This window comes from Sphaerodactylus townsendi, linkage group LG01 (assembly GCF_021028975.2).
Source record: "Sphaerodactylus townsendi isolate TG3544 linkage group LG01, MPM_Stown_v2.3, whole genome shotgun sequence".
Taxonomy (NCBI): domain Eukaryota; kingdom Metazoa; phylum Chordata; class Lepidosauria; order Squamata; family Sphaerodactylidae; genus Sphaerodactylus; species Sphaerodactylus townsendi.
This window is the reverse complement of record NC_059425.1, coordinates 138,703,258-138,726,389: the sequence shown is the minus strand read 5'-3', so window position 1 is coordinate 138,726,389 and position 23,132 is coordinate 138,703,258. Positions and strand designations below refer to the sequence as shown.

The 23,132-nt window shown below is 47.7% G+C and overlaps 1 protein-coding gene across 1 annotated transcript in view; it reads right to left on the bottom strand.

Annotated features, from left to right (window-relative positions):
- LOC125437805 (pleckstrin homology domain interacting protein) overlaps nucleotides 1-23,132 on the bottom strand; it is a 93,232-nt gene that overhangs the window by 43,739 nt on the left and 26,361 nt on the right. Inside the window, exons 5-11 of the mRNA XM_048505808.1 lie at nucleotides 15,212-15,372; nucleotides 7,247-7,468; nucleotides 6,641-6,741; nucleotides 5,613-5,683; nucleotides 4,050-4,150; nucleotides 3,923-3,963; nucleotides 2,473-2,571 (exon numbers count right to left, since the gene is read on the bottom strand). Coding sequence (XP_048361765.1) covers nucleotides 2,473-2,571; nucleotides 3,923-3,963; nucleotides 4,050-4,150; nucleotides 5,613-5,683; nucleotides 6,641-6,741; nucleotides 7,247-7,468; nucleotides 15,212-15,372 — 796 coding nt within the window. The remainder of the gene's footprint in view (nucleotides 1-2,472; nucleotides 2,572-3,922; nucleotides 3,964-4,049; nucleotides 4,151-5,612; nucleotides 5,684-6,640; nucleotides 6,742-7,246; nucleotides 7,469-15,211; nucleotides 15,373-23,132) is intronic.

Genomic DNA, 23,132 nt, shown 5'->3' with positions numbered 1-23,132 from the left:
GTTGAAAGGCACAAGAGTCGGGGGACTTGCTGGCTGACTGCAGGGCTGCAATTTCTTCCCTGGTGAAGGGTGGCAGGAACAATGATGAAAAGGGGGCTTTACTGCTGTAGAGTGTGAATCCTGCCTATGCTTTTCTACTGACATGTTTGCAGCTTAGAATACTCATCCATATAGACTTTTGCTCCCTCTCCTGGTCTTTGAGCAGGGTCTAATGTCTTCATTTTTTTAAGGCCATCTGAACAGCTGTCTGGTCACTTTTTTAAAGGAGAGAACCATTTTAAAAGTAAGGTCATCTGTTTTGATGTATTTTATGTATTGAATGTAGTTTAACATTCATTCCTTTCGAGAAATATGAGAGTGGTTTATTTTAGCAATGTATATATACTGCCCTTCAACCATCAGGTTAACGTTGCAGCAACCAATACAAAATTAATAGTTTGAAACAGTAATCAAGCATGTTAAAAAATAAGAATGCTACAAGTGGGAAGAATCTGTAGAACAGAGGGACTGACATTTACGATGATTATTTGCTGGTTAACTGAAAGCCAGAAGAGCCACTCTGCTCCCTAGGAAATCAGTAGTAAGTGGTGCACCTTGATTCATCAGGACCTACCCTGTTTCCCTGAAAATAAGCCTTACCCCGAAAATAAGCCTTAGCATGATTTTTCGGGGTTTTTGGAGGATGCCTGAAATATAAGCCCTACTCCAAAAATAAGCCCTAGTTACAGATTCCCCAGCGCAGCTGATCTGGTCATGTGAGGGGCGCAAAATCATGGGAAAAAATAAGACATACCCTGAAAATAAGCCCTACCGCATCTTTTGGAGCAAAAAGTAATATAAGACCCTGTCTTATTTTCAGGGAAACACAGTAGCAGTATATTCTTTCAGTCATTAGGCTGGCATTTGTTAGCCAAATATCTGGCAGAGTGTAGCATATTCTACTTTAAAGAAACTTTAAAAGTGTCACATCTGAAAAACCTAACTACTATCCAAGTGAAAATTAATCCTCATACACTGCTGGAATGGGACTTCCCTCTGAAAAAGCGATACAACCCCCTGAAATTCTCTGGCATGGGCTCTAGAGCATAGAACTAAGACCTATACTGAAATGATCATGCCATGCAACTGAGCAAAGAACACCATATCTTCCCATGGGTTCTGCACATCTTTCTAATTAAAATTATCTTCTGTCTGTATCACAAGGAGCACTGGGCCTTGTGACATGTCTATTAGTATCCCCAGATGGGTAACCTTCTGTGATAGAACTGTACGTTCCAAGAAATTTATGCTCCTAGAAGCAGGGCAGAGATATTTGTAGGATTGCAGAAGAGCACTGACACTGCTTAACATACAAGCAATGTATCCAATGGTCATTGGCATCTGATTTTCTTTTGCCCATGACCTGAAAGATTCTAAATGGAAAGACTTCAGTTACAAGGTATAACTCAACTCAATTGCTTCCAATATCCACTCATTAGAAACAGGATTTTTCCCCCATGTGTGAGAACAGTCCTACTTTTTCTATTCGCTTATGGAGATGGGGGAACACATAAGAAAGTCCATTTGAAGGCTGCCTATTCTGCAGCTGGGCCTAATTTGATGTCCCTGTGTGCTGAGATTTGTGGGGAGATGCCTACTCCAGAAGTTCCAGGGAGGCTAGAAATCCCTTGATCTGAATAAAGAGAGAACTTTATCTTCTTTGCTAACATTTTTGTACTGTAGGAATTAATGGTATAGCCATTTGTTGTTTCAGTTAGTATTTCTTTTAGGAAATCTCAAAATAACTCTGTGCATAGTCATGGCACAGTGGCAACACTGGCTCTGAAGTGGCATCCAAGTTGCAGTGGCCAAACCTTAAGTTGCATCTCGCCATATAAACGGTCACTGCCTTTGCTGTGAATGGCATGAGATAGCTTGCTGACATATTTCTACTAAAAGACTTCTAGGCCAAAGCTACTGGAATTAGTTGCATCTGCTCTATGCAGTTTATATAGCCTGGTCTCATTTTTCTTTTACCCAAGATTAGTCAGATGTTTCTCACTATCCTAAGATTTGCTTATAGTACTGAGTTTCACTCAGTAGAAGTTCCGAAGGCCCTAAAAATGCTCTATCCTAGAAATAAATGGGAAAGATCACATTTCTCTCTAAAGGACTCTCTCCTTGCGACAGGGAACATACAATTCCACAAGCTAGCTTGCTTGTTTGTTTGTTTATTTATTTATTGGGTTTATAGACCGCCCTCCCCCAATGTTAAGAGTTGTTATGTTTGCACCAGCCCACAATCTGCTCAGTTAAAGAAGTGGTTTCTAAATAAAGTAATGCAAGTCTCTCACATGGTCTCTAAAGACCACTGAATGGTACTTTTAGAAGCAGCTTTTTTGTCCTTCCAAGACATAATCAGCAGAGATTTACAGATAAAATTTCAACTTTCAACAGGAAGTAGGCAAATTACAAAAATATATATATACTTACCCTGCAGGACGAGTAGCCATATCTAATAAAATGCTCTTCCATTCCTTTCTTTTGAACATCCAAATGCGTGCTGTGCCATCACGACTTCCGCTAACAAAGCTAACAGAGAAAGACAAAAAATATTCACTTCCACGTCTTCCACAAGATATTTTGGTTTTTATGTGTACGTGTTTCATGTACACAGATAACGGGCTTCAGTCTTTTTGTGGTGTTCAATTCTTACACAATTTACACAAAACCAGAACTATCAGTTTTAGATGAAAGCTACACAAGATGCACCAAGAGCCATGAAAATAAAGTACAGTTACCTACTTTCCTACATACAATATAATCCTTACTTAGCTACTCTTATAAAATATCTCCATTCATTAACTAGAAAGAAAACTCTATCCACAAAACTATAAGGAAAACTGGTGACCTAATTGTCTTGGTAGCTCATGGAACCCTGAGAAACAACAGCTACCAGGACTGCAATATACCCTTTGTTCAAAACTGTAAGTGAAAGGAACTAGAGAAAAAACATTTAGGGGGAAGGAGGCACCAAGGTGGTGCGAAAAAGCTAGGTAAAATTGCTGGACCAGTGAAGAAATAGGGAATACGTTATTGTCAAGAAGCAGAAAGCCAGGCTCTTCCCAATGGGGAAGCAGGTAGGCAGAAGAACAGAAGAAAGAATATTTTGGTTAGAGTAATTTATAAAATTGATACAATCCTTTAAGAAAGAGTTAGACCATTGAATTAGTGGCCTGTAACAACATTTACAAAGTGTTCACAGATTACTTTTTGTACACAGCATTATGTACTATATATAAAATGTGTATTCATATAAAACTATTAACATACAAAGGTTTGATCTACTAACTAGACCAGTGGTTCTCAACCTTCCTAATGCTGCAACCCTTTAATAAGTTCCTCATGTTGTGGTGACCCCCAACCCTAACATTTATCCATTTTACAGATGGAGAACACTGATGCAGAGAGTCTTAGGCGACCCCTGTGAAAGGGTCATTCGACCCCAAAGGGGTCGCAACCCCCAGGTTGAGAACCACTGAACTAGACATTCCTGTTGGTAGAAGGGGTTTCCATCAGTTGAAGTGTTGCTCTCTTGCTTCCCCCTTGTGTTTTAGCTCAAAATGAATCTTTTGGGGGAACAGGAAATTCCAGGAAGAGAGTATGGGTTGAGTATAACGTCTTCAGTAAGAGGAAGGAATCTATGCTTGCTTTCAGTATTAAATATTATTGAAACCCATCAAATCAAACTCAATTTCAAAACACACTGCCATTCCACTTAAATTCAGGTTTCATTTGAGTCACAAGTCTACCATAAGAATTCTTAATATTCAATGTACACTGGGCATCATCATCTTTTACAATCTTTACATCTTTTACATCTTTACAGCAGGGAAGGGGGAAACACCCCAGAGATTATACATAAAACAGTTTACTTACTTACCGATTACTAGTGTTGGAAAATTGAATGCTATCCACTTTGTCCTGCATAAACAAGAAAAAAATTAACATGACTACCCAATTTCAGTGCATTTCAAAGAAAGAGCTAAGCAATTGTGAGAGGTATTTACAGTATGAAACTCCAACTCTGATATCTTCTCTGGCTGACCTGATCCAAAGAAATAAACCCTAATGATGTGATCTGTACTTCCAGTGGCCAGAAACATTCCACCTACAAAAAGCAAGAACAAAGCAAGTGTTATTACAGTACTACTGAGTTTCATAATCTGACAATCTTACAGTTCAGTTCCCAACATCTGCTCCAATGTACTGCTTGTGGCACCCCATGACTAAACAATGCTTACATTAAGCTGCCTTTTACTCACTTGACAACTCTCTAAACCTATATTTCTTTACAAGGCGCAAGGTAATTCCTAATCAGCACATGAGTTTGCATATTTTAGCCATTAATTCAAAAGCAACATAGCAACAGCAGAAGCAACAGCAACTATCAAGAAAACTGCTAATTAGTGTGAAACATGAGTTCTACTGTCTATGTTCTCTGTAAAGTATTCCATTCACCAAATTCTTTAGTTGTGATATACAATAAAATTGTATGGAACATGGACATCAAACCCAAAGACACAAGCTATCAGCAGCTTGCCAGAGAAAGATGCAGGCTAAATCGAATGGCCTGAAAGATCTCTGTGTGAAAGGAATTAGAAGTACTGCTCTCTTAGCTCTTCCTGCTTTCTCAAGATGACCATGAAAGAGAATGAGAATGGAGAGTGTTCCTCATGTGAGAAAAGAGTTCAACTGGTTATGGTACAGGGCATGGGGTTCCGCTGCTTGAATATCTGAAATGGGGCAAGGGGGGGGGGGGTCAGTAAACTACAATGTAGACAGTACAGTTAGCCTCTGAGTATACTTACCCCTTAGCAAAAAAGTGAAAAGGAGAACTGGTTACTAGCACCTGCCAAAGGATGCCTATAAGATCAGACCTTAAGAAAATGGCTGGAGAATTCTGCCCTCTATCAAGCCTGATGAACAGCCCTTGAAAGGTTGCAGTGTTTTGTGCCAATTTGCCTGATTCTAATCAAAAGTATTACACAGATTTTTTTTATAATCTTGGGAGCCAGTGTTTTCCATTTTTACAATAGTTATAATTGTTTTTACATACCTAGTCTAGATTTTTTTAAAAACATACTTCATAGGGTTTTTTCCTCTGCACTGCTTAGGTAATAGCTTCACTGGTGCTCTTCCTAGTCCATGTTCTGTTTCTAGGACAGTGGGCAAATTTGTACAGGGAATATATATAATGTGTGTGGGCAGTTGACCATGGTAGATTAGAATACTTTTCCAGTAAGTAGCAGAGATTTATTTTTATTCAGAAGTAGCTCTTCTTGTAGAAAAAGTTAGCAACCCCTGATCTAGAACGCCCAGAGTAACGTATTATGAAAATACTTGCAGAGGTTTTTGATTGTTTTGCATTCTATTATATCTGACAGTTTTTGTTTTAAAATATTCTAAGTGTACAAATAAAATTAAAACGTACAATATATAAAACTTTCAAAAACTGCATCAGTCCTCAATTCAATACTCAAAATAATTTCATACTTCCGTTGAAGGAATGTAATGAAAAAGTAATGACAACAGTTACTAATATTCAAAGAGCCTATGGGAGGAGACTTTACCAGCACTGAAAGAAGAGCAAATCATCTGGACTCCAGGCCTTGGACGCTCAGTAAACTTTGTTGGCCTTGGACTGCAGGGTTAAAGAGGGGAAAATCATAAGCATCAAAACAACCAAACTAATCAGCAGCTCAGCAATAAAATTATTAGGCATAAAGAAACTGTTTACCACATTGCTTTGGGGGAAAACAAACAGAACTACTTTTACAAAATACATATAGTCACTACTCTCTAATAAAGCTGCCTGAACCCAAAGTTCTCTGGTATAAATAGAATGTTTTTTCTCTCTCACAATATTACAACCAGGGGGCATGCATTGAAAATGCTGGGGGGAAGAATCAGGACTAATAAAAGGAAAAATTTCTTCACGCAACATGTGATTGGTGTTTGGAATATGCTGCCACAGGAGGTGGTGATGGCCCCTAACCTGGATAGCTTTAAAAGGGGCTTGGACATATTTATGGAGGAGAAGTCGATCTATGGCTACCAATCTTGATCCTCCTTGATCTCAGATTGCAAATGCCTTAGCAGATCAGGTGCTTGGGAGCAGAAGCAGCAGCAGGCCATTGCTTTCACATCCTGCATGTGAGCTCCCAAAGGCACCTGGTGGGCCACTGTGAGTAGCAGAGTGCTGGACTAGGTGAACTCTGGTCTGATCCAGCAAAGTTCTTTCTTTTGTTCTAATGTACTTTTACATGCCAAGGGAGGGGAGCAAAATGTCACCAATTTCAATCAACTCTATTTGTTGAAGTATACAAACACAAACTTTTAAAAAGAACGCTGAAATTTTAGAAATGAAATAAACATCACTGATTTTATCCACCCTGAGTATAATACCCCGCTTATCTATCGTAGTGTGAGATTCATTGATCTCAGATTATTTCACCCAAGATAAATCCCAGCATTATGATTCAGTCTTTCCAAGAGTTGGAAGAGCCTGATCTGTTGCCACTTTTTTCTATTACTTACAATGTAAATTAGAAGCCAACTGTGGCAACAAGAGAAAAAAACATGCAAGAAAGAAACTAACTTTATTTTAAGGGTGCCAGCATCCCATAACCAAAAACATATTGTGCCGTCCGCCCCAGTTGAAGACAGGTAACGCTTTGATCCACTGCACAGTGGGGAAAACTGAAAAACAAATAAGGATATTTACATTTCTTTGAATTTTAGCAAGCAAGAGAATCATGACCCAAATTATTCAATAAAAAATGGAAATTTCTAATCTAATTACTGCTTTATTAAAAGTTACTTAATCATACACAAAATATAAAACATGCCAAAAAGTTCTTCAATGGAAGCATAAGTTTGTGTTCCCTCTTTTTTCTTTTCCTTCCTTTATACATATACACGTACAAAATTTCCTATCATCATGCAAATACAATGATCCATCCTTTTCCCTACTTAAGATTAAAGCCTATATTACCTCAAAGACAAGACACAAAATAATGTTCATACAATAACTCATCTATCTAGAGGTACACTGCATTAGTCAAATACTACAGACCACTTCAGAAAGTGGTCTTTTAGAATATGGATCTGTTTTGCTACTTTTCAGAATATCTATATTCATTTGTTTTCCACAATCTCCTGCTATATCCTCACTAGGCTACCCTCTAGAATGAAGCAGACTTACTTGTAGTGAGGTTATGGATGCACTGTGGCCTTGCAGAACAGCCAAAGGGGCACATGTTCGGAGGCACCATACTCTGATCATTTTGTCACAGCTCCCTGCAGCAATCATGGTATTCTCATAATTAACAGCCATGTCAGATATTTCAGCCGCATGTCCTCTTAAAGTAGCAAGCAATCTTCCATCATCAGTAGCCCAAATTTTCACAAGACAATCGTCGGACCCCTAAAAGTATATTAGCCACCACAAACATTTTCTAATTAAAATCCCACAGCGTATTGGTTATGCTAGTTGGTAATACCCTCACAAAGGTACATTAGTTTGAATTTAAAAAGGAAAACACTTCTGTTTGCATGATTTCTACTGATTCACTGCCACCCCCACATCTGCAGTTCCTCACCATTACACTACACCAGGGGTAGGGAACCTGCGGCTCTCCAGATGTTCAGGAACTACAATTCCCATCAGCCTCTGTCAGCATGGCCAATTGGCAAAGCGGTCCATTGGTCAAGACATGCTTCCATAGCTCTCCCTTTGTGGGAGGCAGAAGGAATGCAATTGACAAAGCGGTCCATTGGTCAAGAGAAGGCAGGAAAGTCTCGTTTTGCACAAGTAATTCTCTTGCAGCGATGTCACAGTGGCTTTGCCTTAGCTTGGCTTGTTTAATAAGTCCAAGAGTATTGGACTAGCAAGAAAGAGGCAGAAGGAGCTGATGATTATTTCTTCAAGGGTTTGGTGTTTTCTTCTGCCAGCCCGCCCCCACCTCCCACAAAGGGAGAGCTATGGAAGCTTGTCTGTCCAAGGAATGGGGAAGGGTGGACTTGGGAGAGAGGTTCAGCACCTCTCAGGATAGTGGAAATCTTTGCAAAATAAATTGCTTATACCCTATCTACAAAGCAAGAAAATGAATTCTGTACAAGGATACCACCCTTTACTGGTGGAAAAAATGCTGTTATCTGGATTTTTAAAAAATGCTGTCATCTGGATAAAAAAAACCAGGAAACATCTTCAACTGCCAGACAAACATAAGTACCTCCAAAGTCCAGGAGTCCAACAAACCATTAGCCAAACCTAAAAGCAATTTAATGAGCACAGATTTTTTGGGGAGGGCGGGGGGGAGTCCAAAGTATGTGTATGTTCTTCTAGTTATTTAGATGCAAGAAATTTATAATCTAGAAGCAAGTTTGTTTTCTGCTGCTCCAAAGACCAGGAGTAATGGGTTCAAGGTGAAGGAAAAGAGATTCCACCTAACATCAGGAAAAACTTGCTGACAGTAAGAGCTGTTCGACAGTGGAATGTACTACCTCGGAGTGTGGTGGAGTCTCCATCTTTGGAGGTTTTTGAACAGAAGCTGGATGGCCAATTCTCAGGGGTGTTTTGACTGTGTGTTCCTGCATTGCAGGAGGTTGGACTTGATGGCCCTTGGGGTCTCTTTCAAATCTATAATTCTATGTTTCTGTGATTCTATTCTAAAATTACTGATACAAATTTAGCAATTACCACTTTTAGCCTTTCCAATTTATGCCTCATTCCATTAAACAAAGTAATTACCTTCTTTGTGTATTGACAAGGTTAAAAAAAAACAGTATCAAACTTGTAATGAATTTCATTAATACTAAACTTGATACCCGAGTGCCTCCGCATTTTTGATAAATACATAGCCATCCTCCTAGTTTAATATGCCTGATGTAAACTTCAGTACAGTCTCCACTCTAATGGCCTGGCCCCATCCAAAGAATCTCAGTTTTATTATGTTGTCATCCTTACTGACATCAGTACTGTTTTAAGGGTAAAATAAAATTATTCCTAAGTATTGCTCAAAAATAAACACACAAATAAGAACACAGCAAAAGTAGGTTCCGAAGTTAGAAAGAGTACTCAATACCATATTTAATGTTCTAGGTGGATTTTCTGTAAGAGATGTGTGTGGTGGGGGAGGGGGGGAAATTACAGACACAACCATGAGATCAGTCTTCACATTCTAGGCACAGAATGCAGTACTGCACATTCAATTCTACTTCCCAAGATTATAAATACGGAAACAGAATTATTAAAAACAAATAATGCATTCATACAGCTGCTTAATTTGCACATTACATGGTTTGGATTCCAATTTTCTTGATGCAAAGGTTGAATTACATTTGTCACTGATAGGTTATTTTGTCTTTTTAACATTACACATAGCCTATACTGCTTGCCACAGTACTCATGTTACCTAATCAACTTAGATCTGTTATGAAAAGTCTAAGTCAGGGGCAGAAATACTCAACACTAGGAAAGCCTGGCATAGGAAGAAAATTTAAAAGAATATATAAATTTTGAGGCTGTTACTGCCAATGCCTCTGAAAGCAACATGGCAATCCAAGCCCACATCTCAGTCCATTATTACCATATTACCAAGTATCCTTCCTATCATGCAATCAGGCTGAGGTTCCTTTTGTGCAGGCATCCATTACCCCCTGTTATGGTGGAACTGTTTCCCTGAGTCTCTTGTTCTGTAGTTTTGGTGCCTGTGTACCTGAACTATCTGTGATCTCTGCCTCTTTGGGATATTTATGGAGGAAAGGAAATAAAATGCTTATTTTTGTAGTCTTTTTCTTTAGATGTGGGCCCTGAGAAGGACATGGCTTTCATTTTGTCCTTTGTTTGAACAAGCACTTTTTCCAAGCAGGCGTCTCTAAAGAGCAGTTCCCCAGCATATTTTTTCGTAGAGAGGTTTGCCATTGTCATCAAGTCCACTCTCCAGTTTTTGGGCCAGAAGTTTCTGCACACCAAGAGATTTCTGCTTGTGACCTGGCGTTGAATTGGATCGCATCCCGGGATGTGTCTGATGCACACTGAGCAGCTCTTTGGTCTTTAATAAAGATCATTTGTATGACACTGGGTCCCATCTCTGGTTCACTGAGCATGTTGTCAGTCCAAACAATTATAGCCCTGGTAAAGTTCAAAAGAACCGCCAAGGCCCTGATAATTAGCGATGTTGCTTCATGAGCCCTTTTTTAGTGCTGTTTCACTTTTCTTATCCAACTGGTCCTTCAGGGTGTTGTCCCCATCTTTGGATATAGTTGTAAAACTTCTTTGTCAGAATTCCTAGAGATATATTTCTCCCAGGGTTTCCCCACTCCAATTTTAGTGGAGTTTCTTCCCTGGACTTGGGGGGGATCTTGAACCCTCTAGAGTCCATTTTGCAGTTTCTATTTGTAGCTTGATCTGATGTATCAGATGTTGAATACTGGAGGGGTTTGGTCTGGGTAAAATCCACTGTTGTGCTGCACAGTCTGCAGAAGGGTTGAAAAAGGTGGGAAAGAAGGCCCCTATTGCAGAGGGAAAGAATTGGTGCTGAATCCCCCAGGAAGCTACCTGTATCGCTTCCTGCACAAGCATAGGCAGTGGTAGCTGAGATTGTCCCGGTGGTTGGTCCTGGCAGCGCCTCAATCTTTTCCCATGGCTCCACTTGGGGGCAGGGGGTGATAGGAACATCTGGAGCTCCAAAGGCCCCCACCTTGGCCAATTCTATTTGGCCTTTCATAGGTCTCGCACTCGAAGGGCTCAGTTAGGGGGACTTGACCCTCTCCTTTCCCTGACTCATGATGTTGTGAGCTGATTTGGATAAGGTTTTGTTTTCCATCTCCGTAATCATGGTCTGCACTGGAGCTAGCTGTCTGCAGCAGCAGGGCTATCCAAACTGGAATGATAGGCACCAAACTCCCAGGGAAGCCTGTGAGAAAAATTTGCATAGCCCTGCCTGTAGCAAAAGGGACATGACCTCACCTGTTTGGATGACTGAGCCCCATTGCAAGAGAATGAAGATTTGCCAAGATAAATTAAACTACAATTATCGTTGCTGGAGAGAATTTATGTAATTAATATGAATATATTACCAAGAATTCTATGTTTGTTTCAAACAATATTGGTGCTAGCAACAGACATTCTTTTCAAACAATGCCAGAAGGATACATCAAAGGGAAGAAACCCCAGATTAAATATAAAATCTTGCAAAATGCAAGGAAAGAAGAGGTCTAGGCTTACCTGATTTGAAATTATATTTTGCTGTATTATCTTTAGCATGGTTGAAAGAATGGATTATGCTAAGAAACAGAGAAGGTTGCTGGAAGCAGACGGATATGATATGAAATTTGGATGGCATGTCTATTTAAGATATGTTTAACCTAAGGTAAGTAAGATTTTTAATAATCAGTGTATTTGGCAAGCCATTCTGAGACTACGTAATAAACTTAAACCTAGATTATGCCAAAAAACACCTTTAGATGGTAAATGATATTTGAAAACAGGTGGCTTGACTTCCAGAGAACATGGTGTTTCAACTGGTTTGAGTTTCTACTAGTTCCCAGCTTCACTTTACTGAAAGAGGCAATAAGCCAGCATTATTGCAGATAGGTCTAGCGCTTGTCTCCCCAGAAGCTCTGGAGACCTTCAATTTGACAGGTGGACTAGTTTGGATTCATTTTTAATCCACTAGTCTTGGTAACATCGAGGATCAGAAAGCTTGCTTTCAGCAAAAGAAGCAGCCTCTCCACTTCTCTTACTCTCCCCCGGCTTCTTCAGTCTATTCCTTTTGTGTGTTTTTTGCATATCTTCTTTCTTTTTTTCCCTTTCTTTTTCTATATTATGTTCTTTTTTGTGGAAAAATAATAAAATTTCATTTTAAAAAAGACAACAGGTGGATAACATATCTGATATTTTAGATTTTTCACAGGCAGACTGGAAACTGAGATTGAAAGAAGTTACTAACAGAAGGGGAAAATTGATTGTTTTATGCACAACTACTAGAATGATTTAAAGCAGACAAAAGACTTGATGATTTTGACTATGATAAATCTGACTTTGAACAGGATTTATTACAAATGATTGACCTGATACAGCCAAGATGTATAAACTTCTGTCGTGATTTTAAACGAGAAGAATGAGTAAAACATGATATGATGAAATGACTGTTAATTTTTAGTTTAAAATACAAATGGAACAATGGGAGAACAAGTGGTTAAAAGCTTAAATTCTAGTCTTAAAGAGAATTTTTATAAAATTATGTATCGATGGAATTACCTGGGAAATTGGCAACAATGTATCAAAAATATTTCAAATCAGTGTTGGAAGTCAGATTTTACTACCTATGGTGGACTTGTAAAGAAGCTAAAAAAATGGATTCAGATTCATGCAATAATTTAGACGATTCGAAAGATTAATATACAAAAGAAACCAGAAGCATATCTTCTGGGTTTTATAAGGACAGATAGTTCCAAAAAAAATTGGAATCGTGTTTTTATATATTGTAGAGCATTATATTCAAACTACTAAAAAAAGTTATCTATTTGGAACGGATACAGTTTGACAAAGGACAACTTTACCCTTAAAGAAGATGCACATTTCCTCTTCCACGGAAAAGAAACAAGTTTAGAGACATATTGTCACTAGATATATAATTTTCCCAGGACAACTCTGACAAAGGAATATCTGATGATTCAAATGATAGCCCCATATAGGCATTTCTAAAAGGTGTTAGGATAATGAAGTATCCCTTCGAACGAGAAGATTAAAATGCTTCCTTAATCATCACAACGCGTGATCATTGAATTAAGCCTTGATGGCAGACTTTAGACCTTACTGAATATTATATTGAAGGACATCTAGTACTTAACATCTAGGAGTGTTATTCCTCCTCCCTTGGTACCCCAAACTGCAAAGTGCTCTATTTTAAATTTGACTACTCTGTTAGAAAAGGAGGCAAAATATAGAAAGAGAAATTTTCTGATGGGTGAAGGTAAATTAACTTGAAACACAGTAGTGCTTGAAGGAGTCCTATTCAGATGCATGGCATGGCCCAGATGAAGTTGTGAGAATCTACAAAAAGCACCCATAGTTCTCTGTTCTCAACTCCAAAATGTTTTGTCAGATAGTACTGGGGGGAACAACCCAAAACTGAGTTCATTGCAAACATACGCTCACTTTTCAAGGTACTTCTTTAAAAAAATTGGTATTTGGGTAATTCTCTAAGGAAGCAATAATATATTTACTCTCTCACTCTCTGATAACTGCATATTCATGTGATCTGATGAAACATAAGAAAAATTATAAATTAATCCATTTTATTACTTAATATTTAATCAAGGACGATTACTAGACTAGGTTCAGTTTCTCTCAGCTTACAGTTGAACCCAACAAAGAGTAACAGCACCTTTATTAACAGTGTCACATTGGCTTCCCTCTTGCTTGGTAATACTGGCTTTTAATGCCTTAGAACGCTTTCTGACTAGATCTTACTTTTGTGAGATTATACATTTCTAGGGCAAGAGGATAACACAAAGGGAAGGTGGCAGCTTGGTTATCCTTTCCCACTCTTATTCAAAAAGAATGGAAGTTATCTTTCAATTCCATCAAAACTGACTCCAGGAAGCCAATATATATATATCCCCAAGAAACAGCTTTGCAGTTAGAATGATCCTGGATACTTTCACCGACCAGACCCTTGAACCTGTGGCATGGAATCAAAAACTCTAACAAAGAATCTAAGGGAATCCAAAACAACTTTGGCCACAAGGATGAAGCCAAGCATAGCTTCACAAGGAAAGTAATTAGGTGGCAAGGTAATTAATCCATGAAAGGTTGCTTTACAAAGACAGGTTCTGCTGTTAAGATCTTGATGGTTGTGGTGGAAGCATACAAATTATCCCATGTCATCCATGTCCCCACCCCTTTTCTAGTTAACTGCAATCTACTTGGAATGTTACATACAAGAGAGACCAGTCATAGGAGTATCCATTTTAAGCGCAGACAATATATAGGGAAAAGATTTTGGGGAAGAAAAAAAAAGAATTCATTTGAAAGCTTCCAGGTGGTTTTGACTCCCATGGAGTGATTTCCAACTAATGAGTTTGTTCAAAAGAAGCTGGTGGGAAGAAGAGATGTAAAAATAAGAAAAAACTTTAGTCCCCATATAAGATGAAATAGGCCTGTCTCAGCGTGGCCTTAAGATTCAAACTTACTAAATAAATTTTCAAAAATATTCTAAGGGAACGAGTTTATTTTGTTAAAACCCGAGCTACCAAAATCTTTTCACTTCACTTCTTAGTCAACTTACACAACTAAGGCTCAGAAACCATTGAACATGTGGTAAAAATCCTGTTGTGCCTGATACTAAAATAAAACCATATTTTTCAGAGAGGAATGATTGTGCTCATCCCAGATTCAAAAATAACGATGCCTGACCATCCTAAAATGTTTTCCTTAATAGACTTCAGAGAGACCTGCAATTGGAAATCACTGAAGGAAAATGAGCAAGATGAAGAAAGGTCTCCATATCTCATCTTTTTTATGGCTGAACAGACTTTGGTAACCATGGTACTTTCTAGATAACCTGTCAGGTGGCAGAGTCTAAAAGTAAACTACCCTCTCTGCCAGGATTGATGCTGATAATTTCCAAAGTTACCAGAGGAGGATGATATTAAGCCAGGTTAGCAGAAATGCAAGTCAATGCAATGAGTGGTACTTCAATATAGGAGGGAATTTAAAGGATAATTCTAAATAACTATTTTTATTCCTGTTCTGACTCTGAGGTAAAGATCATTAATGAGAACAACATCCTGGCAATCTAAATACTGACCCTTCATGTTTCCCAGAATTTATCTGTCACAGACTAAATATCAGTTTGTTGTTCCCCAGTTCAAATCCAGAGAAAATATTTCTCATAGGTATTTCCAGAGAAGTAAAGTCTATCATACAACATGCTCCCTAAAGACTATCGAGACTGGCACTGCAAAGATAACCCATGGGCAGCACTAACAAGAACACTAACAGGAAGAGACTTGGGAAACTTTTGACTATGAAACGTTTTAGGCTTTTAATAAGGTCACTAATAGACACCACATAGCCCTTGCCATGATCGATCTGCTTTTGGCCATAATAATCAGCACAGTACAAAAACACAAAAGTATACACATGAATTTCACTTACAGTAAATATCCGTCTGCCAGTTCGATCAAATGTTACACAATATACTGAAGACAAATGTCCCAAGATTCGCTTGTGCATTTTCATGTGTTGATAAACAGCAGTCGGAATCAGGCGTTCAAGTCTGTATTTTCCATTCAGTTTTCTTGAAAAGAGAGTTTCAGCTATTAAAAAAAGACAAAACTGGTCACACTTTGTACATCACACTCACGGGTTTTTTTTCAATGCAAAGGGTTTTTTTAAATTTTATATAGCTATAAAACTACCAGATGGTGAATCAGCCACTCCACCAAGACTATAAACAAAAAAATAAGAAAAATAAGAAAAGATAGATTGTCACCCTTAGTCCCCCATACATTTAATACCACAGCAAACTATGACCATAGATTTAAAAAACAGAATTACCTCATCTTCATCATATACCACGCATTCTATATCAATAATCAAAATCTCTCATACCAGCTTTGTATTTACTAAAATAAGAAAAAAATTCTTTATAACTTTCATTTTATGACCTGATAACCAATATTTATATACAATCTATTTTAAACTATTACCTCTTTATCAGAGTTCTGCCAATAATAATCCACTTATATGTATATTCACTTTCTTACTCTCCTTAGTCTTTTAGACAGCCTCAGCTTTTAACAGTATATTTTGTAAATAATTTTAGTACCTCCCCCTTCCATCATTTATTCTATACCTCTAACTTTTTGAGCTTGATATACTATATTTTAAAGGACTTTAGAAATCTTTTTTGCTTTTGCTAATAAATTTTCTTGCTTTTTGTATATCAAAGATCTTCTGCTGAGTTCCATTAAAGGTAAAAACCAGTCCTTCTGGTAGCCACCATCTAAAGGGAATGTTTTTCTTGTTCAGCGTCTCTATAAGGAACCTGTTTTCTTTCCTCTTCGCCAAAATCTCCCCTGGCAGCTCTGTCATGATTATACAGTCCTGCTCCAAATACTGTGATCTATTTTTAAAATACATATGAAGTATATCTTCTTTTACTGAATGTCAGACACATCACATTCACATATATGTCCAGAAAGGAACAGTAATTTGTAAGCTGCTGTAATAAGGATCACAGAAGTGGTCCTTCCATATCAGGGGTCGGCAACCTTTACCACCCAAAGAGACATTTGGACCCATTTTCCACGGCCCCAAAGATCTACCGAGCCGGTCTCTGACTGTAGTTTAAGTAAATGAATGAATGAATGAATGAATGAATGAATGAATGAATGAATGAATGAATGAATGAATGAATGAATGAATGAATGAATGAATGAATGAATGAATGAATGAATGAATGAATGAATGAATGAATGAATGAATGAATGAATGAATATACCGAGCCACCTCCAGTTCGGCCTCTCCACTCACCTTTCCTTCCAGCGCTGCTCTGGAGGGCTGGAGGGACATGCCCACGCTACCCTCCAACCTCCAGGCTATGCGGAGATGCAGTATAAGGCTGAAAGAGCCGCATGCGGCTCCGGAGCCACAGGTTGCAGACCATTCTATATGAACATAGTTACAAGTCACACCTCAAGCAAAGTCATAAGAAAGTATCCCTTCACTAGCTGTCTCCAAGTCAAACAGTTCCAAGAAGTTCCCAACGCCAAAGGAAAAGAGCACTGCAAGTACATCTGTGGGTAACACAAAGGCAAAAAATCTAGCCCACTAAGAAACAGCTTTCAACAGAGAGGTAATGCTGGCAAAAAGACAGTAACAATGCGAACTGTGCAATCCGGAGGAGGGGGGAAGGTGGTCTGAAAGGAGCTCTGGAAGAGGTGCAGGGTTTCACCAATGCAAGTGTCCACTCCACCAGCCTGAACCCAGATGCAGCTGCACAAGCCAGCACCCCTCCAATGCAGGAGCCCATGCTGGTGGGGATGTTCCAGGGGGCGGTTTGCCCCAGGAGAACCTCCCTTCAGTAGCACACCAAAAATGGTGGTGTAAGTCGTATGCTGCTATGGGTTTTTCCAGGCACCCATGTATCCCCTTGGTTCAATTTGTATCAGGTGAGGCTGCCTGAGTGCTAAACCACTGCCTGGCAGCTGTCATGGACAGGACGTGGGTCAGTAAATTAAAACTGAATCCCAGTAAGACAGAGGTGCTCTGTGTGCCAAGCTCCAGAGTCCAGGGAATAAAGGGGCACCCATGTGGAAAGGGGTGGTTCCACCCCAGAAGGATTGGGTGGGGGATCTTGGGGTCCTCCTAGATGGGGCGCTGTCTCTGGAAGCCCAGATGGTAGCAATGACTAGGAGGGCCTATTAACACCTCCGGCGGGTACGCTAGCTCTGCTTTTTACTGGACTGGGATGACCTGGCCACCACCAGATACTCTGGAAACCACCAGACTGGATTATTGTAATGCACTATACTTGGGGCTACCTTTAAAGACAGTCCAGAAGCTTGAGCTAGTGCAGAATAATGCAGCACGTCTGCTGACTAGTATCTCATAATGGAAGTAGATCATCCCAATTCTGTGGAGTCTGCAACAGCCTCCAATACCCTATCAAGGTCAATGTTGGTACCAACCTATAAAGTCCTAAACTTTATACAGCCAGTGTGGTGTAGTGGTTAAGAACAGGTAGATTCTAATCTGGAGAACCAGGTTTGATTCTCCACTCCTCCACCTGAGTGGCAGAGGCTTATCTAGTGAACCAGAAGTGTTTCCGCACTCCTGCATTTCTGCTGGGTGGCCTTGGGTTAGCCACAGTTCTTCAGAACTCTCTCAGCCCCACCTACCTCACTAGGTGTCTGTTGTGAGGAGAGGAAGAGAAAGGAGCTTGTAAGCCACCTTGAGTCTCCTTGCAGGAGAGAAAGGTAGGGTATAAATCCAAACTCTCCTTCTTCTTCTAAACAATTTCAGTCCTGAGTACTTAAGAGAGCACATCTGCCCATATATTCCTGCCTGGGCACTGAAGTCAGGGGGTCCGGCCCCCCTGGCTGTCGCACCCCCTTTGAAGGTGAAGGGTGGAAGCCTGGAGGGCCTTCTCTACAGTGCCCCCTGCACTATGCAATGCCCTCACTCCAGAGGTCCACCAGGTACCTGCTCTCCTGGTGTACCAGGCACGCGCACGCATGCACACAGGGAAGAATGTTTTATGGTTTTAGGATTGGTTTTTATTGTATGGGATTTTATTATAGCTTTTATTGTAGCCTGCCCTGAGACTGTAATAAAGGGTGGGGAATAAATCTAAATAATAATAGTAAGAACAAACGTTACAAAATAAATCAAAAAGGCAAAAATTAAAATATACAAATCAAAGAGCAATTAAAACATAAAGAATAAAGGGGAGGTCATTAAGGGATCACCAAATGAAACAAAAAATATTCACCTGCTTGTTGAAGTGACAGAAAAGGGCAGCCTTCCCACAGAGAAGGTTCCATAATGTTGGTTCCTTGACTGAGAAAGCCCTTTCTTGGGTTGCTACTCATCTAACCTTCAAAAGCATGCGTACCCAAGCTTAACTTAGCAGCAAGTACTTCAACTGAAGGATACTGTTAGCAGAAAACTGTACTGGTTGGGTAGGTTAGTATGTGAACAGAAGATCCTTAAGATATATTGGTCCCATACCATACAGGGTTCTAAAAGTCAATATTAGAAACTTGGCCCGGAATTAAATTGGGAGCCAGTATAGATGGACCAAGATTAGAATGACAGGGTTTCTATGCCCACTCCAGCGAAAAGCTGGCTTGTTAATGGTTAGCAATCATACCAAAAGTCTTGATTAGATTATTACAGTAGGGTTTATAACGAACTATACTTTAACACAGTTTAGAAATAGCAGGTAGACTAAAATGCAATAATCTAGTCATTTACTGGAGAAGGGAACCCACTGCCCTAATGTTAACCTACCACCACTGGTCACTGGAAATTTTCCAGGTTCACTTTAAAGAGTCCCACATAGCTTGGCTTGAAGGTACAGTATAAAGAACAGGCTGTCCTGTAGGAACCTACCTTCTTTAATTACCAAGTTTACTTCCTCCTTCTGCACCTAGGCCATCAGAAGTCAGATTGGAACCACTTCTAGTGTCAACCAGTTGGTTGGGTTTAGCAGTTGACTTTTTTGTCATCAAGTCACAGCTGACTCATGGTAACCCCTAGGGTTTTCAGGCAAGGTTGTTTGGAGGTTGTTTGCCAATTGGAGGTTGTTTGCCATTGTCTACCTATATACCTATGACCCTGATATTCCTTGGAGGTCTCCCATCCAAATACTAGCCAAGGTTAGGGCTGAAATTGGGCCTACATCACCCCAGCAAGCTTCCATGGCATGACTGAAGATTTGAACATGAGTTTACCAGGTCCTAGCCAATCCCTTAAACCAGGGGTCTTCAAACTATGGCCCTCCAGATGTTCAGGAACTACAATTCCCATCAGCCCTGCTACTTGGCCATGGTGGCAGAGGCTGATGGGAATTGTAGTTCCTGAACATCTGGAGGGCCATGGGGGGGGGGTGGCGGGGGGGGGGGGTGGGGGGGGGGGGGGGTGGGGGGGGGGGGGGGTGGGGGGGGGGGGGGGTGGGGGGGGGGGGGGGTGGGGGGGGGGGGGGGTGGGGGGGGGGGGGGGTGGGGGGGGGGGGGGGTGGGGGGGGGGGGGGGTGGGGGGGGGGGGGGGTGGGGGGGGGGGGGGGTGGGGGGGGGGGGGGGTGGGGGGGGGGGGGGGTGGGGGGGGGGGGGGGTGGGGGGGGGGGGGGGTGGGGGGGGGGGGGGGTGGGGGGGGGGGGGGGTGGGGGGGGGGGGGGGTGGGGGGGGGGGGGGGTGGGGGGGGGGGGGGGTGGGGGGGGGGGGGGGTGGGGGGGGGGGGGGGTGGGGGGGGGGGGGGGTGGGGGGGGGGGGGGGTGGGGGGGGGGGGGGGTGGGGGGGGGGGGGGGTGGGGGGGGGGGGGGGTGGGGGGGGGGGGGGGTGGGGGGGGGGGGGGGTGGGGGGGGGGGGGGGTGGGGGGGGGGGGGGGTGGGGGGGGGGGGGGGTGGGGGGGGGGGGGGGTGGGGGGGGGGGGGGGTGGGGGGGGGGGGGGGTGGGGGGGGGGGGGGGTGGGGGGGGGGGGGGGTGGGGGGGGGGGGGGGTGGGGGGGGGGGGGGGTGGGGGGGGGGGGGGGTGGGGGGGGGGGGGGGTGGGGGGGGGGGGGGGTGGGGGGGGGGGGGGGTGGGGGGGGGGGGGGGTGGGGGGGGGGGGGGGTGGGGGGGGGGGGGGGTGGGGGGGGGGGGGGGTGGGGGGGGGGGGGGGTGGGGGGGGGGGGGGGTGGGGGGGGGGGGGGGTGGGGGGGGGGGGGGGTGGGGGGGGGGGGGGGTGGGGGGGGGGGGGGGTGGGGGGGGGGGGGGGTGGGGGGGGGGGGGGGTGGGGGGGGGGGGGGGTGGGGGGGGGGGGGGGTGGGGGGGGGGGGGGGTGGGGGGGGGGGGGGGTGGGGGGGGGGGGGGGTGGGGGGGGGGGGGGGTGGGGGGGGGGGGGGGTGGGGGGGGGGGGGGGTGGGGGGGGGGGGGGGTGGGGGGGGGGGGGGGTGGGGGGGGGGGGGGGTGGGGGGGGGGGGGGGTGGGGGGGGGGGGGGGTGGGGGGGGGGGGGGGTGGGGGGGGGGGGGGGTGGGGGGGGGGGGGGGTGGGGGGGGGGGGGGGTGGGGGGGGGGGGGGGTGGGGGGGGGGGGGGGTGGGGGGGGGGGGGGGTGGGGGGGGGGGGGGGTGGGGGGGGGGGGGGGTGGGGGGGGGGGGGGGTGGGGGGGGGGGGGGGTGGGGGGGGGGGGGGGTGGGGGGGGGGGGGGGTGGGGGGGGGGGGGGGTGGGGGGGGGGGGGGGTGGGGGGGGGGGGGGGTGGGGGGGGGGGGGGGTGGGGGGGGGGGGGGGTGGGGGGGGGGGGGGGTGGGGGGGGGGGGGGGTGGGGGGGGGGGGGGGTGGGGGGGGGGGGGGGTGGGGGGGGGGGGGGGTGGGGGGGGGGGGGGGTGGGGGGGGGGGGGGGTGGGGGGGGGGGGGGGTGGGGGGGGGGGGGGGTGGGGGGGGGGGGGGGTGGGGGGGGGGGGGGGTGGGGGGGGGGGGGGGTGGGGGGGGGGGGGGGTGGGGGGGGGGGGGGGTGGGGGGGGGGGGGGGTGGGGGGGGGGGGGGGTGGGGGGGGGGGGGGGTGGGGGGGGGGGGGGGTGGGGGGGGGGGGGGGTGGGGGGGGGGGGGGGTGGGGGGGGGGGGGGGTGGGGGGGGGGGGGGGTGGGGGGGGGGGGGGGTGGGGGGGGGGGGGGGTGGGGGGGGGGGGGGGTGGGGGGGGGGGGGGGTGGGGGGGGGGGGGGGTGGGGGGGGGGGGGGGTGGGGGGGGGGGGGGGTGGGGGGGGGGGGGGGTGGGGGGGGGGGGGGGTGGGGGGGGGGGGGGGTGGGGGGGGGGGGGGGTGGGGGGGGGGGGGGGTGGGGGGGGGGGGGGGTGGGGGGGGGGGGGGGTGGGGGGGGGGGGGGGTGGGGGGGGGGGGGGGTGGGGGGGGGGGGGGGTGGGGGGGGGGGGGGGTGGGGGGGGGGGGGGGTGGGGGGGGGGGGGGGTGGGGGGGGGGGGGGGTGGGGGGGGGGGGGGGTGGGGGGGGGGGGGGGTGGGGGGGGGGGGGGGTGGGGGGGGGGGGGGGTGGGGGGGGGGGGGGGTGGGGGGGGGGGGGGGTGGGGGGGGGGGGGGGTGGGGGGGGGGGGGGGTGGGGGGGGGGGGGGGTGGGGGGGGGGGGGGGTGGGGGGGGGGGGGGGTGGGGGGGGGGGGGGGTGGGGGGGGGGGGGGGTGGGGGGGGGGGGGGGTGGGGGGGGGGGGGGGTGGGGGGGGGGGGGGGTGGGGGGGGGGGGGGGTGGGGGGGGGGGGGGGTGGGGGGGGGGGGGGGTGGGGGGGGGGGGGGGTGGGGGGGGGGGGGGGTGGGGGGGGGGGGGGGTGGGGGGGGGGGGGGGTGGGGGGGGGGGGGGGTGGGGGGGGGGGGGGGTGGGGGGGGGGGGGGGTGGGGGGGGGGGGGGGTGGGGGGGGGGGGGGGTGGGGGGGGGGGGGGGTGGGGGGGGGGGGGGGTGGGGGGGGGGGGGGGTGGGGGGGGGGGGGGGTGGGGGGGGGGGGGGGTGGGGGGGGGGGGGGGTGGGGGGGGGGGGGGGTGGGGGGGGGGGGGGGTGGGGGGGGGGGGGGGTGGGGGGGGGGGGGGGTGGGGGGGGGGGGGGGTGGGGGGGGGGGGGGGTGGGGGGGGGGGGGGGTGGGGGGGGGGGGGGGTGGGGGGGGGGGGGGGTGGGGGGGGGGGGGGGTGGGGGGGGGGGGGGGTGGGGGGGGGGGGGGGTGGGGGGGGGGGGGGGTGGGGGGGGGGGGGGGTGGGGGGGGGGGGGGGTGGGGGGGGGGGGGGGTGGGGGGGGGGGGGGGTGGGGGGGGGGGGGGGTGGGGGGGGGGGGGGGTGGGGGGGGGGGGGGGTGGGGGGGGGGGGGGGTGGGGGGGGGGGGGGGTGGGGGGGGGGGGGGGTGGGGGGGGGGGGGGGTGGGGGGGGGGGGGGGTGGGGGGGGGGGGGGGTGGGGGGGGGGGGGGGTGGGGGGGGGGGGGGGTGGGGGGGGGGGGGGGTGGGGGGGGGGGGGGGTGGGGGGGGGGGGGGGTGGGGGGGGGGGGGGGTGGGGGGGGGGGGGGGTGGGGGGGGGGGGGGGTGGGGGGGGGGGGGGGTGGGGGGGGGGGGGGGTGGGGGGGGGGGGGGGTGGGGGGGGGGGGGGGTGGGGGGGGGGGGGGGTGGGGGGGGGGGGGGGTGGGGGGGGGGGGGGGTGGGGGGGGGGGGGGGTGGGGGGGGGGGGGGGTGGGGGGGGGGGGGGGTGGGGGGGGGGGGGGGTGGGGGGGGGGGGGGGTGGGGGGGGGGGGGGGTGGGGGGGGGGGGGGGTGGGGGGGGGGGGGGGTGGGGGGGGGGGGGGGTGGGGGGGGGGGGGGGTGGGGGGGGGGGGGGGTGGGGGGGGGGGGGGGTGGGG